Genomic DNA, 17612 nt, shown 5'->3' on the forward strand with positions numbered 1-17612 from the left:
GGCAAAAAGAACCGATAGAATAAGTACTAGGCTTACAAAGAATAAGCCCTAGTGTAGATTTGTTCGATTAAAGGCGGTACTCCAGCATGGCCGCAGTCAAATGAATGGAACAAATAAGAGAAAATGCAAACTCCCATATATTAACCCATATTTTATAACAATAACGTTTTCTTCTCATTTTTTTTGTTTGTTTTTGTTTTAAGTTTATCAAATCTTGACCATTAGATCTGATGTACATCGTTGTCAATTGGTGATATTTAGTGCCACTAGTCTGAAGCATTATGTATAGGTATGGAAATGTGCGTGGGCATCTTAATAAAATACGAAGCTGGATGTAAGAGAAAGAAACTCTAAAAAAATATTAATCACTAGTAGATTTATTTGATATAATTAATGTAGGTATTGTTAAGATAAGCGATTTTTTTTTTATGCTTCTGAAAATTTGCGAATTTCTTTCATGACTAGGCGTTGGTTTACAATACTGTAATCTACTGAAAAAGTATTTTCTCCCTTATAGCATGTCTAACGTGATGATTGTATGCATGAAGAGATTGACTGAAGTAAAAACAGATTAGAAGTAAGGAAGTAGTTTATTGTTTGAGGGTTATATTATTGAGAGATATTTAGGATAGACTGTCTGTGATGTATGATGTTGATATATCAATCATTCATCGATTTCTGAAATTTATAAAATGGATGAAATCGAACGTTGGATTATGAAACATTTAAAAAAACAATTTTGTATAAATCATTTTGTAATAAGGTTTTCAGAAGTCTTATTTCCATATTCACAGCAAAATATTTTAACGTACAGATTATTTGAATTGTAAATTTCTTTTTCTTTTCTTTACACCCAGGAAGATTGCATCGATCTACAGCTTACAGCTGTTGTGCGTACAATACTTGAAGATCTTCTGTTCAAGGACTTACGCTTACAGATGAATAGAGCACCTAATTCTTTTCGGAAATATGCTCCAGTGAAACTATAAAGAAAAAAATTGACGCAGTAATTCATATAAAAGATAGTTCGTGTGATAAATAAAATACTCTTTAGAAATTCAAAATCTACTGCCATTCTTATAAAATCAACATTGGTTATTAATACAGCCTTAGAGAATTGAATGCACCATACTACGAAAAATGGTAAATTTAGGGCAATAAAGAAGAAAGATATTACAAGAAGAATTAAAGTAAATTCTAAACGAATGACGTTTTCCTCGGTAATCACAGTGTTGTGGTTCCTCTTTCTGTTTCTTCTGAGAAGACATCGGATTATGAGACTGTTTAGTATCGTAATTACTGTGAATGGAACGAGTGTAATAAAAAATGCAAAAACGTTATCCAGTACGAATGATATTATATTGAAATTTGGATGTACTGTGCATATTTTCGGTCCACCTTTGGTGGCCTCATGAATTCCGCTTAGGATCGGTTTATGAAGGTTAAATATCAAAGAGGAAATTACTACAAGCAAAAGTATGCGCCGAGTTGATCGACGTGTATAGTACCTGTATCGTTGGAATGGATGGCAAACGGCAATGTAACGTTCGACAGTAAAAGCTACTACAATCCAAGCCGAGAGAAAGCGTGATGAATAACCAAGGTATATAAACAGTTGGCAAAAGCCTTCCGTGTGTAATAAGTAAATATAGCTATCATTGGGCCACATTGATAATCCTCTCTTCAACCAATCGATACAGACGTAAAAAATGAGCGCGGTGGTATCTGCAATGGAGAGCGCTATTAAATAATGACTGGCTGACAAATGGCGTAGCTTTTTTGATAAAAATACGCTGAGTGACAGTATGTTTCCAATGATACCTAGAGATAAAATTAACGGTGTTAGGAAAACATAGATGTATTGTGAAATTGTCAAAAGTCGCGAGTCATTGTCTATGCTTGACAGAGTAGAATTGCGTTCCAAGAGTGTTCCGAGCAATTTTAAGAGTCCATTACTTTCGTTCGCTAAGCAGCACTGTGAAGAAATATTACCCTGAAAAGAAAAGAAAAAGAAAATATTATTGCAAATACCTATTTCTTTACTACCCATAAGGGACTAAACACAGATGGGACAAACAAGGACAGACAAACGGATTAAGTCGATTACATCGACCCCGAAAGGATGAAAGGCAAAGTCGACCTTGGCGGAATTTTAACTCAGAACGTAACGGCAGACAAAATACAGCTACGCATTTCGCCCTGCGTGCTAACATTTCTGCCAGTTCGCCGCCTTAATATTGCAAATACCGTTGCGGAAATTAGGTAGAGCTTCAAGCGTTTCTGATCATTCCTGACTGGACTACAATTTCGGAGACTCAATTATATTTCACTTGTTACGATTATCTCGGCAGATGTTTTTTGAAATTATAGCCACCACTGATTTATGAGGTTTCGTATCCAAATGCGCCTACATTAACGACAATGAAATGGAAAGTAGGTGCAGGAGTGGCTGTGTGGTAAGTAGCTTGCTTACCAATCACATGGTTCCGGGTTCAGTACCACTGCGTGGCAACTTGGGCAAGTGTCTTCTACTATAGCCTCGGGACGACCAAAGCCTTGTGAGTGGACTTGGTAGACGGAAACTGAAAAGAAGCTCGTCGTATATATGTGTATATGTATATGTATATATATGTGCGTTATGTATATGTATATATATGTGCGTTATGTATATGTATATATATGTGCCGTATTTCGTCTGCCGTTACGTTCTGAGTTCAAATTCCGCCGGGGTCGACTTTGCCTTTCATCCTTTCGGGGTCGATAAATTAAGTACCAGTTACGCACTGGGGTCGATGTAATCGACTTAATCCCTTTGTCTGTCCTTGTTGGTCCCCTTTGTGTTTAGCCCCTTGTGGGTAGTAAAGAAATATATATATATGTATATATGTTTGTTTGTGTGTCTGTGTTTGTCCCCCCAACATCGCTTGACAACCACTGCTGGTGTGTTTATGTCCCCCGTAACCTAGCGGTTCGGCAAAAGAGACCGATAGAATAAGTACTAGGCTTACAAAGCACAAATCCTGGGGTCGATTTGCTCGACTAAAGGCTGTGCTCTAGCATGGCCACAGTCAAATGACTGAAACAAGTAAAAGAGTAAAAGTGAGTAAAAGAGTAAAACTGAAATATGGCGTACACACCAACTACTCACTTTTCCATCTTCGATCACATTAATGTTTACATTAGGCGTATTCGAATACGTAACGCCGTAATGTCCAGGCTATAATTGCTATAGAAAGTCTGTAGAGATAATCGTAACAAATGATTTAATAGCACTGCTAACACAGTAGAGCACATCATTGACTTACAGTGTGTTTAATATATTTTGTAGGCGCACGAGTGGCTATGTGGTAAGTAGCTTGCTTACCAACCACGTGGTTCCGTGTTCAGTCCTACTCCGTGGCACCTTGGGCAAGTGTCTTCTACTATAGCCTCGGGCCGACCAAAGCCTTATGAGTGGATTTGGTAGACAGAAACTGAAAGAAGCTCATCGTATATATGTACGTGTGTGTATATGTTTGTGTGTCTGTGTTTGTCTCCCCCCAACATCGCTTGACAACCGATGCTGGTGTGTTTATGTCCACGTAACTTAGCGGTTCGGCAAAATAGACCGATCGAATGAGTACTAGGCTTACAAAGAATAAGTCCTAGGGTCGATTTGCTCGACTAAAGGCTGTGCTCCAGCATGGCTGCAGTCAAATGACTGAAACAAATAAAAGAGTAAAAGAGCAGTATATCATAATTGCATAACGAAACACGGAGTCCATACAACTCATGAATATGTACGTACCAGCTGCCAGGAATCTGTTTAATATGCAATAATGTTACACCGCTATATTTAGTGGACATTTATGCAATGAGTTTGTTGATAGTTAATGGGTTGAATGAATACTGACGAAGGAGCAAAAATTGGAATATAGCATATACATCATTACTCACTTTTCCATCTCCGTTTTCATTGTTTTTACATTAGGCGTATTCGGACTTATATTTAGGCAGCACGAGGCTATGATGGAAGACACTTGTCCAAGGGGCAACGCAGTGGAATTTACCCCGGAAACATGTAGTTCAGAAACCAACTTCTTACCACGCAGCCATGCTTGCGATTACAGTTGTCGTAGTCAGACGGCTTTTGAAAATCACTCTTCATTGAACACGAATAGTTTCGCTAAGTTTGAAAATTATTCATGCAGAATTTAGAGAAATATGTTCTTTTTGTTTTCTTTTTTATTTTTATGCAAATTTCATTTCTTCTTAAAGTTGTCTACACAGAGAACTGTGAGCGCTAAAAGGAATATTGACAATAAAGAAAATAACAGAAAAACAAAGACACACAGATTTGTTGAACCTCAGGAGTCATGAAACAGAGAAATAGCGTATTGCTTTAGTTGTAAAACAAAATACGAAAGTTGATCATGAACACAAAGAAAATTGTGATATTTTATAGACTAAAAAATGCTTGTTTAAACATGTTGAGTGGAAATATTGGTTTCAAATATAAGGCCAACAAATTTAAGGGAGTCCAGTACGCGACTGGTACTTATTTTCCGAAAGGCAAAATTCAACCTCGGCGGAATTTGAACTCAGAACATAAAGACGAACAATATGCCGCTAAGAATTTTGCCAGGAATGCTAATAATTCTTATTTCTTTATTGCCCACAAGGGGCTAAACACAGAGGGGACTAACAAGGACAGACAAAGGAATTAAGTCGATTATATCGACCCCAGTGCGTAACTGGTTCTTATTTAATCGATCCCGAAAAGTTGAAAGGCAAAGTCGACCTCGGCGGAATTTGAACTCAGAACGTAACGGCAGACGAAATACGGCTACGCATTTCACCCGGCGTGCTAACGTTTCTGCCAGCTCGCCGCCTTATGTGGTAAGAAGCCAGCTTCTTACCACACAGCCACGCCTGCGATTACAGTTGTCGTAGTCAGACAGGTTTTTGAAAATCACCTCCACACGAATAGTTTCGCTAAGTTTGAAAATTATCCATGCAGAATTTAGAGAAATGGGTTCTTTTTGTTTTCTTTTTTTCATGCAAATTTCATATCTTCTTAAAGTTGTCTACACAGAGAACTGTGAGCGCTAAAAGGAATATTGACAATAAAGAAAATAACACAACTAGTAAGCAGAAAAACAAAGACACACAGATTTGTTGAACCTCAGGAGTCATGAAACAGAGAAATAGCGTATTGCTTTAGTTGTAAAACAAAATACAAAAGTTGATCAGGAACACAAAGAAAATTGTGATATTCTATAGACTAAAAAAATGCTTGTTTAAATATGTTGAGTGGAAATATTGGTTTCAAATATAAGGCCAACAAATTTAAGGAAGTCCAGTACGCAACTGGTATTTATTTTCCGAAAGGTAAAATTCGACCTCGGCGGAATTTGAACTCAGAACATAAAGACGAACAATATGCCGCTAAGAATTGTTTGAGGAATGCTAATAATTCTGCCAGCTCGCAGCCTTTCTGTTGCATTGCATGACACTGTCACCTTTACCAGCATACTAAACAACCCTGATTATTTGGATTTGAATCTAAAGAAACGTTTTGTAAAAAAAAAAATGTTTTGTAAAAAGAAACGTTTTGTAAAAAAAAAAATGTTTTGTAAAAAGAAACGTTTTGTAAAAAAAGTATTTCGTATCATTTAGTAAAAGATAAGTCTTTTCCACTCTTTTCATTGCTCTAGACCAGTGGTTCACAACCTTTTCACAGTGGTTCCCAGCAGTGATTCCTAACCCTTTTATTTAAATGAGTTTTTCCCCGGATGCCTTTTAATATACTTATCCTTATGTGTGAGTATATATATATATATAATATATATATATATGTTAAATTTTGAATTTAGTTCACGGATCCCCAGTACTACCTTTGCGGACCACCAGGGGTCCGTGGATCCCAGGTTGGGAACCACTGTTCTAGACCAGAGCAGCCAATACTTTTGCCCTGCACATATGTAGATTAGTAAACCTAAATGTTTTACATTTACCATCTGTTTTGAATGTTGTGCGTTTTATGATATCTTTATTATTACAGGTACACAATCCTTTATCCTGAAATCTAAAATTCGGAAGGCCACCAAAACTGAACTTTTTGTGGAGAGTTGAGTGCGTCATAACTGGGGTCGTTTGGTGCGCAAACAGCTGAGCACCGTAACCCGACTCACATAGGTATGACGTGGCAACGCTTTGCAGGTCGGCCGCCACTGACCGCCAAGCGTCATTTATGGCTCAGCACTCGTAGTGAGAAGACGTCCATTTGCTGTTTGCTGTTTCTGTGATGCTCCTTGTGACCTTGTATATAATTTATCCTGAAAATGTCAAAAAAGAACTGCAGGTACCCCAATGGATATCAGTGAGAAAAAGAAAGGGTAGCATACATCATTATCAATAACGCTGAAATTAGAGTTATTACAGACACTTGATCGTGGTGTGTCTGTGCGGCGGCTTGCTAAAGAATACGGTGCTGGAACTAGCAGTGTGTATGATTTTAAGAAGCAGAAAGACAAATTACTGAAGTTTTATATTGAGAATGATGATCTCAAACTAATAAAAAATAGGAAAAAACTAGACAGCGCAAAGAATGAAGATGTTGACCGTGATGATGAGATGGATTCGACAGCGAAGAAGGGAACATTTGCTATTTGATAATTTATTATTCATGAAACTAGCTAGAGTATATCATAAAGAATTTGAATATTAAAGGAGGGTATCAGTATTCAGAAGGCTGGCTGCAGGAATTTAAGAAGCGTCATGATGTAAAGTATCTAAAAATCTGTGTTGAAAAGCTTCTGCTGATTACGAAGCTGCGGAAAATTACATAGACGAATTTATCAAGATCGTATCTGATGAAAACTTTTATCCTGAACAAATTTACAATGTTGATGAAACAGCATTGTACTGGCGCTATGTTCCAAAAAAACCTTTACAACGGCAGATGAGACAGCACCATCAGGTTTTAAGGATGCTAAGGAAAGTTTAGCTATTTTGGGGTGTGTTAATGCAGCAGGCACACACAAGGTGAAGTTGGCAGTCATTGGAAAAAGCCAACATCCGAGATGTCTGAAAGGTGTAGTTAATTTACCTGTGCATTATTACGCAAACAAGAAAGCATGGGTACCCGAGAAATATTTTCTGACGGGTTCAATTATCACTTTGTACCAGCGGCACAAGTTCATTGCAAGCAGACTGGATTGGAATAAAACTGTAAAATTGAATTGCTCCTGGACAACTGCTCCATACATACCACTGCCGAACTTCTTGTGAAAACTATTGTTTTCGGTATTTAGTTGCCTCCAAATATGACATCTGTTTTACAGCTTGTGACCAAGGAATTTTACGTTCCATTAAAAGCAAGTATAAAAATGATTTTATGAGCTGTATGCCTTGATGCAGTCAACAAAGGAGTAAGAATGCAAGACTATCTGAAAGAATTCGCTGTTAAGGATGCCATCTGCCCGGTTGTGAATGCTTGGAATGGTATTGATAAATCAACAATAACAAATGTCTGGCACAGAATGTGGCCAATAACGATGTTTGATGAAAATGTCCCAATAGACAACGAGTTCGGAGGACTTCGTGTCGTGCAACCAAGAAAACACCCTCCATCAGGCATTTGCCATATTCTGAACGCCTTACTTCCCTGGGCATGGATACATTGAAACTCCGACGTCTGGCAACTGACTTGGCAGACACCCATAAAATCATTAACCATCTTACAAACAATAACTCTGAGCACCTTTTCAAACTCTACCTGTCTAGCACCCGTGGACGTTTAGAAAGTCAGAAAACAGCACAGCTCCCATCACTTTCGGAAACATTTTTTCACGCTAAGAGTTGCTGAAGCATGGAACAGACTGCCGGCATCAGTTGTTAGTTGTCGGAGCACTGCATCCTTCAAAACTTCCATGCTTCCTGAGATTCGCCAACACTACACCTGATTTTCTCCCCTCCATACACACCAAGCATGTATCTAACTCATACACTGTTCACTTTCCAGACATTTGTTCATCACTGCATATGCTTTATACGCACTTTTGACAAGTTGTGGTGCTCCTTAGCACTGTATACAATAATTTCATTATTATTATTATTATTATTATTATTATTATTATCATTATTATTATTATTATTATTATCATTATTATTATTATTATTATTATCATTATTATTATTATCATTATTATTATTATTATCATTATCATTATTATCATTATTATTATTATTATTATTATTAATGAAAAAATGATATAAAAACTCGTTACTTACGCTAAAAGTTTATCGTGCGGAAGAGTAAGTGATCTACAATAAGTGGAAATTGAAGAAATGCTAAACATTGGCAATGATGCACCTGTTGGGCCTTCTTTGAATGATGGGGACATTGCTGAAATGATGTTAAATACAGTTAAGAATGAAGACAGTAGTGATGATGGCATAGAGGACACAGGTGAAAGAATTGCAACAAACGATATGGTGAAAATTTTTGGTCAGTTAATAACTGGCCTTGGACAACATGCATTTATCAGTAAACAACAGATTATGGGAGTTTACTCAATTAAAGAGACATTTCTTAGACAGAAACCTGTACTAATAAGACAAAATGACACTTGAAGAAGTCTTTTAAAATGTCCTCTCTCGTAGTGCTACTTCATCACTTGAGAATCCCGTTTCCGGCCCATCATCAGAGGTTTGCCTGCAACCTGATAACGACGTTGGTGACACCGACGGACCCTGTTCTACAACTTAACTGCAGCAATATATTTAGACTAGTTTGAACCAATTTATGGCTCCCGCGTACAAATAAACTGTAATACCATTTGTAGTCTTCTTTCTTTATTCAAATTAGTGTGAATACTTATGCATCTCTACAGAAATATTATAGTAATGTGTATACCTGTACTTGTGGATCGTGTATTCTTGTTTTAAATTATCCCAATATATACTCTTTACTCTTTACTCTTTTGTTTCAGTCATGTGACTGTGGCCATGCTGGAGCACCACCTTTAGTCGAGCAGATCGACCCCAGGACTTATTCTTTGGAAGCCTAGTACTTATTCTATCGGTTCTTTTGCCGAACCGCTAAGTTACGGGGACGTAAACACACCGGCATCGGTTGTCAAGCGATGTTGGGGGGACAAACACAGACACACAAACATATACACACACTTACATATATACATATATACATATATACGACGGGCTTGTTTCATTTTCCGTCTACCAAATCCACTCACAAGGCTTTGGTCGGCCCGAGGCTATAGTAGAAGACACTTGCCCAAGGTGCCACGTAGTAGGACTGAACCCAGAACCATGTGGTTGGTAAGCAAGCTACTTACCACACAGCCACTCCTACGCCTATATGTATTTTGTTATTTGTGATCTTAATTATTTCACTATTTCATTCACTAGTTTATTACTCTATAAATATTTATTTTCCCCACTGCTTGTGTGTACGAATACATGTGCTTTTGTTACTGTAGTAGGACGTATGTTTTGACGTCTAGTTTACAATCTGGAGTATCTGGCTTTTGTTCTGAAATTCGAAAAAAATCCGAAATTCATAACGCAACTGTCTCTAGGAGTTCCGGATAAAGGATTGTGTACCTGCATTTCCTATTTCGTTGCATTTAAAATTTGTCGATTGTTTAACATCCTCACTCCTTACTCCGTTTTATAATAAGTTTATTTGTGCAAAGATATGCCTCATACCAGGTTAATAACGGCTTCTATTGTTATATTGACGTCACTGCATGGAGATATGAATAACTATGGCAATTACAGCAGCGTCAGCAATAACTGCAACAATAGCTGCAACAGCAACTGTAACAACAACAGCAAAAACAAAGAAAATTACAAAGCCACTACGATGGCAAAACAACAAAGACTATATCTTTTGTTCGCCCTATGAATTAGAAGACAACCTAAACAATCAAAGGAAGGGTAGAAATGTTTAAAAGAATCGAGTGTAATATTGCATGACTCTGAAGGATGATGCTTCATTGCAAGGAGGGAGGTAAACAGTTCCTTCAAAAGATCCTACGCCCATAAATACAAAAGTTGAACCGCGCAGAAGCTGCAGATTTGGAAGTTAATACAAGCGGGAAATGGTTGAAGAATGACTATTAGTAGTTTTCAAACCCAGAAGGAAATAACACAGGACAATAACACAGCAAACAGGAAATATTCTTTTCGATTCTGAGCAAAAGGCCCACAATTTTGCGGGGAAGATGCCAGTCGAGTAGATCGAGCCCAGTACGCATGGATAAAAGGCAAAGTCGATCTCGGTGGAATTTGAACTCAGAACGTAAAGAAAGGCGAAATACCTATTTCTTTACTACCCACGAGGGGCTAAACACAGAGAGGACAGAGATGGATAGACAAACGGATTAAGTCGATTATATCGACCCAGTGCGTAACTGGTACTTAATTTATCGACCCCGAAAAGATGAAAGGCAAAGTTGATCTCGGCGGAATTTGAACTCAGAACGTAGCGGGAGAGGAAATACCGCTAAGCATTTCGCCCGGTGTGCTAACGTTTCTGCCAGCTCGCCGCCTTGACGGACAAAATACCTATTTCTTTACTACCCACGAGGGGCTAAACACAGAGAGGACAAACAAGGACAGACAAACGGATTAAATCGATTACATCGACCACAGTGCGTAACTGGTACTTAATTTATCGACCCCGAAAGGTTGAAAGGCAAAGTCGACCTCGGCGGAATTTGAACTCAGAACGTAGCGGCAGACGAAATACCGCTAAACATTTCGCCCGACGTGCTAACCTCTCTGCCGACTCGCCACCTTAACAGCAGCAAAACATATTAATAGCTATAACACAAGAACTATTACAAGAAAGAGAGGTGGAGAAAGAGAAAGAAAGAATGAATGAATAAGATGATTGAAATGGAGAAATGAAATGGAATGAAGAGAATGAATGAAAAGAATGAATGAAACGAATGAAAGAAAGAACGAATGAAATGAATGAATGAAAAAACTAAAGAAGGAAAGAAAGAAAGAAAGAAAGAATGAACGAAAAGAATGAAAGAAAACAGCGACCAGCAAAAGCAGAAACATCAAAAATCGTAGCAACGACACGAAACTTACCAAAACCAGCAGAAATAACAACATCCACAATAAAAAATTTAAAAAAAGAAACCTTTAGTATCCTTTCCTCTGGATGTAAAACGAGAAATCGATCTGTTCAAAGGCACATGAGGAAAATCTTCGCGACGGGGAAAAAGCTTTTATTAAGCCGCCATTTTAAAGACGCTAGAAAGTAAACTTCTAACAAGAGGTCTCAGTGGGATGTTAATGTCTGAGAAATAATCTTGCCAAGCGGGGGGATCTTTCAAGAATCTTGGTAAAGAATTACCTATAAACCAGAGTGAGTAAATTTCTTTTACCTTCGTTATTGTTTGTTTTTCCTTTTATTCTCTTATTTGTTTCAGTCATTTGACTGCGGCCATGCTGGTGCACCGCCTTTAGTCGAGCAAATCGACCCCCGGAACTTATGCTTTGTAAGCCTAGCACTTATTCTATCGGTCTCTTTGCCGAACCGCTAAGTTTTGATTGGTCTGGAGTTAGGTGACGTCAACAACTGGTGTTTGTAAAATTTCATTTCACGAAACCAAACTTCGGCAAATACAACGAAATGACCCTTTATGAGAACCAACCAACCGGAACGACTGATGACCGTCTCCACAGTGAAGCCAACCAAGCAGAACGACAAGCTTGACCACCGAAAAAACGTCACCAGTATTTTAACGAATCAAAAATCAGATCCACTCCCGGAATAAATTATAAATGCATCTGATCCCAAGACATAAAACTACAAGCGAACGCGTCTACGGAAAGAGGATCAGAGAAACTGTAAACAAAATTCCCTTTTTTTTTACTATTTTCATTTGTCCCTTGTTTTTCCTCTCTTAACTCATGACTTGTCGACCACCACTAACATTAATAAACTTTGTACATTCAAACAAACTGATGTACAGTATTAACATTATTGACTGCTATGAACATTCAAACTTGCACCTGTCCTCCTAATTCAGAATGATAAATTTATCTGTTTTGAACATTTTAATTTGTCAACATTGAAACATTTAAAGATGTTTTTCTAATTTCAAACTTTTACCATTGACAGACCAAAAATATTGTTGAAACTAGTTTGGTATATATGTAAATAAATGTATTTTAAAAATACGAGTTTGGGAATTTTTTCCTGCGTGGAAATCCCCACCTCTTTTGTTATATATACATATACATATATGTATGTATGTATGTATGTATGTATGTATGTATGTATGTATGTATGTATGTATGTATGTATGTATGTATATACATACATACATACATACATACATACATACATACATACATACATATATGTATATGTATTATAAATAGATGAGTGTATATTTACCTTGTTAACAATTAACACGGAAAAAATAAATAAATAGTTACCAGGGCAGCAAAGATCTCACAAGTAAAGGTGTTGTAACTCCTTGTTTATAAAGGTAGAAACTTCGTGTTTACGTTGAATATTTTGAATAATATATGAATAAATAAATGGAGTTTAACGCAGGTGTAATCAAATATTTTTTACTTTCGACACATGTTTCGAAAAGTCCAATGATACTATTCAAAAGAATAAATGATATAAACAATGCAATCTTCTCCTCAGATTATTATTATTATAATTTAAACTTTAATTTCCTTTATATTTAACATTCACTATTAATATCCCTACTGTTTCTGTTAGCTACTTATGACGTTATATCATATAACGTTTTTTTAAACAATATTAATAGCGTTCTGTCTATCGCTATACAAATCCATCATTTTTTGCTAAAATGTCTTATTGACGAGTTTCGTTTTTTTCACTTTCCTGAGGAGAAGATTGCATTGTTTATACCATTTATTCTTTTGAAAAGTATCAGTGGATTTCTCGAAACATGTGTCGAAAGTAAAAATATTTGATTACACCTGCGTTAACTCCATTTTTTTATTCATATATGTATATGTATATATATATATATATATATATATATTATATATATATATATATATATATATATATATATATATATACATATATATATATATATATACATATATATATATATAATATATATATATATAATATATATATATATACATATATATATATATATATATATATACATATATATAATATATATATATACATATATATATATATATATATATATACATATATATATATATATTATATATATATATATATAATATATATATATATATATATATATATATATATCTATATATATATGATACGTTGCTAGCCACTATACATTCTTTATTTTATCTTCTTCTTTCTTTCTGTGTTCCTTTCTGTGGAGGAGCGTAGGCTCGAAACGTTAAAGAATTTTTCACTTCCCGAGCGTTATACTAATACATCTGTTTGTTGTCTGCACCACCTGCCTTCGTCTTTTTTATTTTTGTGAATTCTCCCTATATATATATATATAGGGAGAATTTAACTTTTCGAGTGTACGCTCCTCCACAGAAAGGAACACAGAAAGAAAGAAGGAGATAAAATAAAGAATGTGTAGTGGCTAGCGATCTATCATATATATATCTATCTATATATATATATTATATATCTATATATATATATATATATATATATATATATATATACGATGGGCTTCTTTCAGTTTCCGTCTACCAAATCCACTCACAAGGCTTTGGTCGGCCCGATGCTATAGTAGAAGACACTTGCCCAAGGTGCCACGCAGTGGGACTGAACCCAGAACCATGTGGTTGGTAAGCAAACTACTTACCACGCAGCCACTCCTGCGCCTATTGTTTGTTTATTTTTTAAATGTTTTTCTCATCCTTTTAATACAGCCTCAGTAAGAAAAAAGGGTATAAACGCACGTGACCTGGGATCCTTGTGGAAGCAGAGATACCTGATCAATGACCTCGAGTCACTATGTCAAGATGCGTTACACATCACACTGCAAGAGCAGAATTTTTTAGACACACTCGTTCCACTACATCTGGGTGACTCATAAGAAGGAGTGCGTCTCTTTCGCCTGGCTTGTATTGAACCGTGGATCCAGAGGTGAACACGATCATCATAAACTAGGATGGGAGGTTGATAACACTGGCCGAAAGAAAGTAAGAAAAAAGAGAGGGAGGGGGAGAGACGAAAGGAGGGAGCGACGGTGGTGCCTTCAGAATAGTGGCCGTTTTCCACGTGCAAGCTAGACATCATCACTGCCTGAACGGCACTAACGCCAATGACAACTAATAGGGACATACGTATTTGGCGTTATTCAGCAGCAGAGAGAGTGGGGAGACAGACAGACAGGCAGGCAAACTGAGGGGAAGGGTGAGAGGAAGGTAGGGACGGGCGAAGGACGGGGTGTGGGAAAGGAAGGAAAGAAGAAAGGAAGAACAAAAGGAAGGAAAAAGAAAGGAAAAAAGGAAAGAATTAAAGAAGGAAGAACGGAAGGAAGAAAGAAAGACAGAAAGAAAGAGAGAGAGAAAAAAGAAAGAAAGAAGGAAAGAAAGAGAGGGAGGGAGGGAGGAAGGAAGGAAAGGGAGGAAGGAAAGAAAGAGAGGGATGGAGGAAGGAAAGAAGAGAGGGAGGGAGGGAGGAAGGAAAGAAAGAGAGGAAGGGAGGAAGGAAAGAAAGAGAGGGATGGAGGAAGGAAAGAAAGAGAGGAAGGTAGGAGGGAGGGAGGAAAGAAAGAAAGAAAGAAAGAAAGACAGAAAGAATGAAAAAAGAAGGAAAGAAGAAAGAAAGAAAGAAGGAAAGAAAGAGAGGAAGGGAGGAAGGAAAGAAAGAGAGGAGGGAGGAAGGAAAGAAAGAGAGGGATGGAGGAAGGAAAGAAAGAGAGGAAGGTAGGAGGGAGGGAGGAAAGAAAGAAAGAAAGAAAGACAGAAAGAATGAAAAAAGAAGGAAAGAAGAAGGAAAGAAGAAAGAAATAACGAAAGAAAGAGAGAAAGAAAGAAAACAAGAAAGACAGAAAGTAAGGAAGGAAGGAAGGAAGAAAGAAAAGAAGATAGGAAGAAAGCGCAGGTGCTGCCTACATCTAGGAAGTATCACCACAACTCATTAAAAAAACAGAGCCACGTAAATAGATCCCTCAGAATTAGTGTGACGTCACCTCCACTTTGGCATTCCGATTCACTCGCTTCTCTCCCTCTCTCTCTCTCTCTCTCTCTCTCTCTCTCTCCATCTATCTATTTATCTATCAATCTATCTATCTATCTATCTATCTATCTATCTATCTATCTATTTATCTATCTATCTATCTATCTATCTATCTATCTATCTATCTATCTATCTATCTATCTATATATATATATATATCTATCTATATCTATCTATCTGTCTGTCTATCTATCTACTGGTAAAATTTCCACTCATTTCTTTATTTTTTCTAAAATTTCCGTTGCGTCTTGGAACCATTTCAATAGTTTTGACTCTGTCCATTATTCATATTGCGTTCTTTTTGTTTGTTTATGCGCATGTGTGCGGATCAGTGTGTGTGTGTGTATACACATGTATGTATGTATGTATGTGTGTATGTACGCATCCAGGTGTGTGTATTCATCTATGTATGTGTGTGTGTGCATATGTATATATGTATGTATGAGATAACATTTGTATGTATGTATTCTGCATATTCATGTTTGCGTGTCCGTGTTTGTGTGTTTTTATGTATGTGTGTGTGCGTTTTTCATGTGTGTGTGTGTGTGTGTTTACATGTGTGTGTATGTGTGTACCCCTGTCTCCTTGCGTGTGCATGTCTTTGTGTGTGTATGGTGGGGGTGCAACTATGCACTGTGTTTGTATGTCTGAATGTGTATCTCCATATGTGTGGACGTGTGTCTCCATATGTGTCCTTGTGTGAAGTAATGTGTGTGTGTATATATGGCCATGTGTTTCAGTTTTCATTTGTGTATGTGTGTGTATGTGTGCTTGTCTGTTCATATTATCTATGTACCTATCCGTCTGTATGTTTATCTGTTTACTTTTATATTCGTATGCTTACATACATGTATATATACATATATACATACAACCACACACACACACACACATACATACATACAGCTATCTACATAACAGCCCACTAACTATTCTACTCTACCTGTATAGACTGTGAGTATGGGGGTATGATATCTACTATGTATATTTCCTATTTAATATTGGGTAAGTTTCATTTATGAGGAGGTACTCCTGTATAGGCGCAGGAGTGGCTGTGTGGTAAGTAGCTTGCTAACCAACCACATGGTTCTGGGTTCAGTCCCACTGCGTGGCATCTTGGGCAAGTGTCTTCTGCTATAGCCCCGGGCCGACCAATGCCTTGTGAGTGGATTTGGTAGACGGAAACTGAAAGAAGCCCGTCGTATATATGTATATGTGTGTATGTGTGTGTGTTTGTCTTCCTAGCATTGCTTGACAACCGATGCTGGTGTGTTTACGTCCCCGTCATCTAGCGGTTCGGCAAAAGAGACCGATAGAATAAGTACTGGGCTTACAATTAATAAGTCCCGGGGTCGATTTGCTCGACTAAAGGCGGTGCTCCAGCATGGCCGCAGTCAAATGACTGAAACAAGTAAAAGAGAGTAAAAGAGAGAAAGAGAGAGTACTCCTGTATTTGTCTGAGTGTTGGTTTCTTTGGATGCTTGGATGCGGATATCAAGATGACGCAGATTGCCTCCATGTTGATCCTTGGCATATTTGTAGATTATGGTGGGCTGTTTGTTGTCGTCATATTGTCTCAAATCCTCATGCTCCAAGATGTCTTCCCTCTGTCCCATTTTCATAATTTTTATGTACGCAGCACCTTGTGCAAGTGTCTTCAACTATAGACCTGCATCAGCCAACGCTCTGTGAGTAACTTTGGCTGGCGGAAACTATATAGAAGCTCGTCGTGTACATATATTCATATACAAATATATATATATATATATATATATATATATATATAGTTAATCCAAACAAGAAAACACAGAAAAAAAGAGAGAAAAAAAAACACAGCAACGCAGGACGTGGAACAATTAAGGTATTATTGACGCTCAGGAAAGAAGGGAAGGAGGGTTTAACGTTTCGAGCGGCGCTCTTCGTCGGAAACAAGGAGAAGGAAAGATCCCAAGAAGAGAAGACAGAGGAAAAAATATTTGAGCTGGTGGTGCTCAAGAGATCACATGTTGAAAGAACAGAAGTTGAGAGGTAGTCCAATCATGGTTTCAAAAAACGAATGCGTGTGTGTGTGTGTGTGTGTGTGTGCAAGGATGACAAGTGTGTTTGTGCGTGCGTGTGTATGTGTGTGTGTATTTTTGGTGAATAATAAGCAATGACAAAGTCAGCTGTCATAAGGCACTCCTTTATGACTACTAGCTGTTAGTATCAAGCCAGGTCAAAGCCAGGTCAAAAAACAAAGGGCTATATGTATCATGTGTGTGTGTTGTTTGTAGTGTGTGTATGTGTGCATGTGTGTGTTCGTGTGTGTATGCGTAGAGTGTGGGTGTGTGGCGAGTAACTGCTTAACCTAGTGCGTGTGTGCGTGTGTGCGTGTGTGCGTGTGTGCTTGTACGTGCGTGTG

At 37.4% G+C, this 17612-nt stretch overlaps 1 protein-coding gene across 1 annotated transcript; it reads right to left on the bottom strand.

The window, feature by feature from the left end:
- Nucleotides 1-435: 435 nt before the first annotated feature.
- Nucleotides 436-16827, bottom strand: LOC115210568 (probable G-protein coupled receptor 139). Its single transcript, XM_029779170.2, has 2 exons — nt 16657-16827; nt 436-1993 (listed from the first exon to the last, which is right to left on the bottom strand). The coding sequence occupies exons 1-2, from the start codon at nt 16825-16827 to the stop codon at nt 848-850; spliced, it is 1317 nt and encodes a 438-aa protein (XP_029635030.1). The 3' UTR covers nt 436-847.
- Nucleotides 16828-17612: the final 785 nt, after the last annotated feature.

This window comes from Octopus sinensis, linkage group LG4 (genome assembly GCF_006345805.1).
Source record: "Octopus sinensis linkage group LG4, ASM634580v1, whole genome shotgun sequence".
NCBI lineage: Eukaryota > Metazoa > Mollusca > Cephalopoda > Octopoda > Octopodidae > Octopus > Octopus sinensis.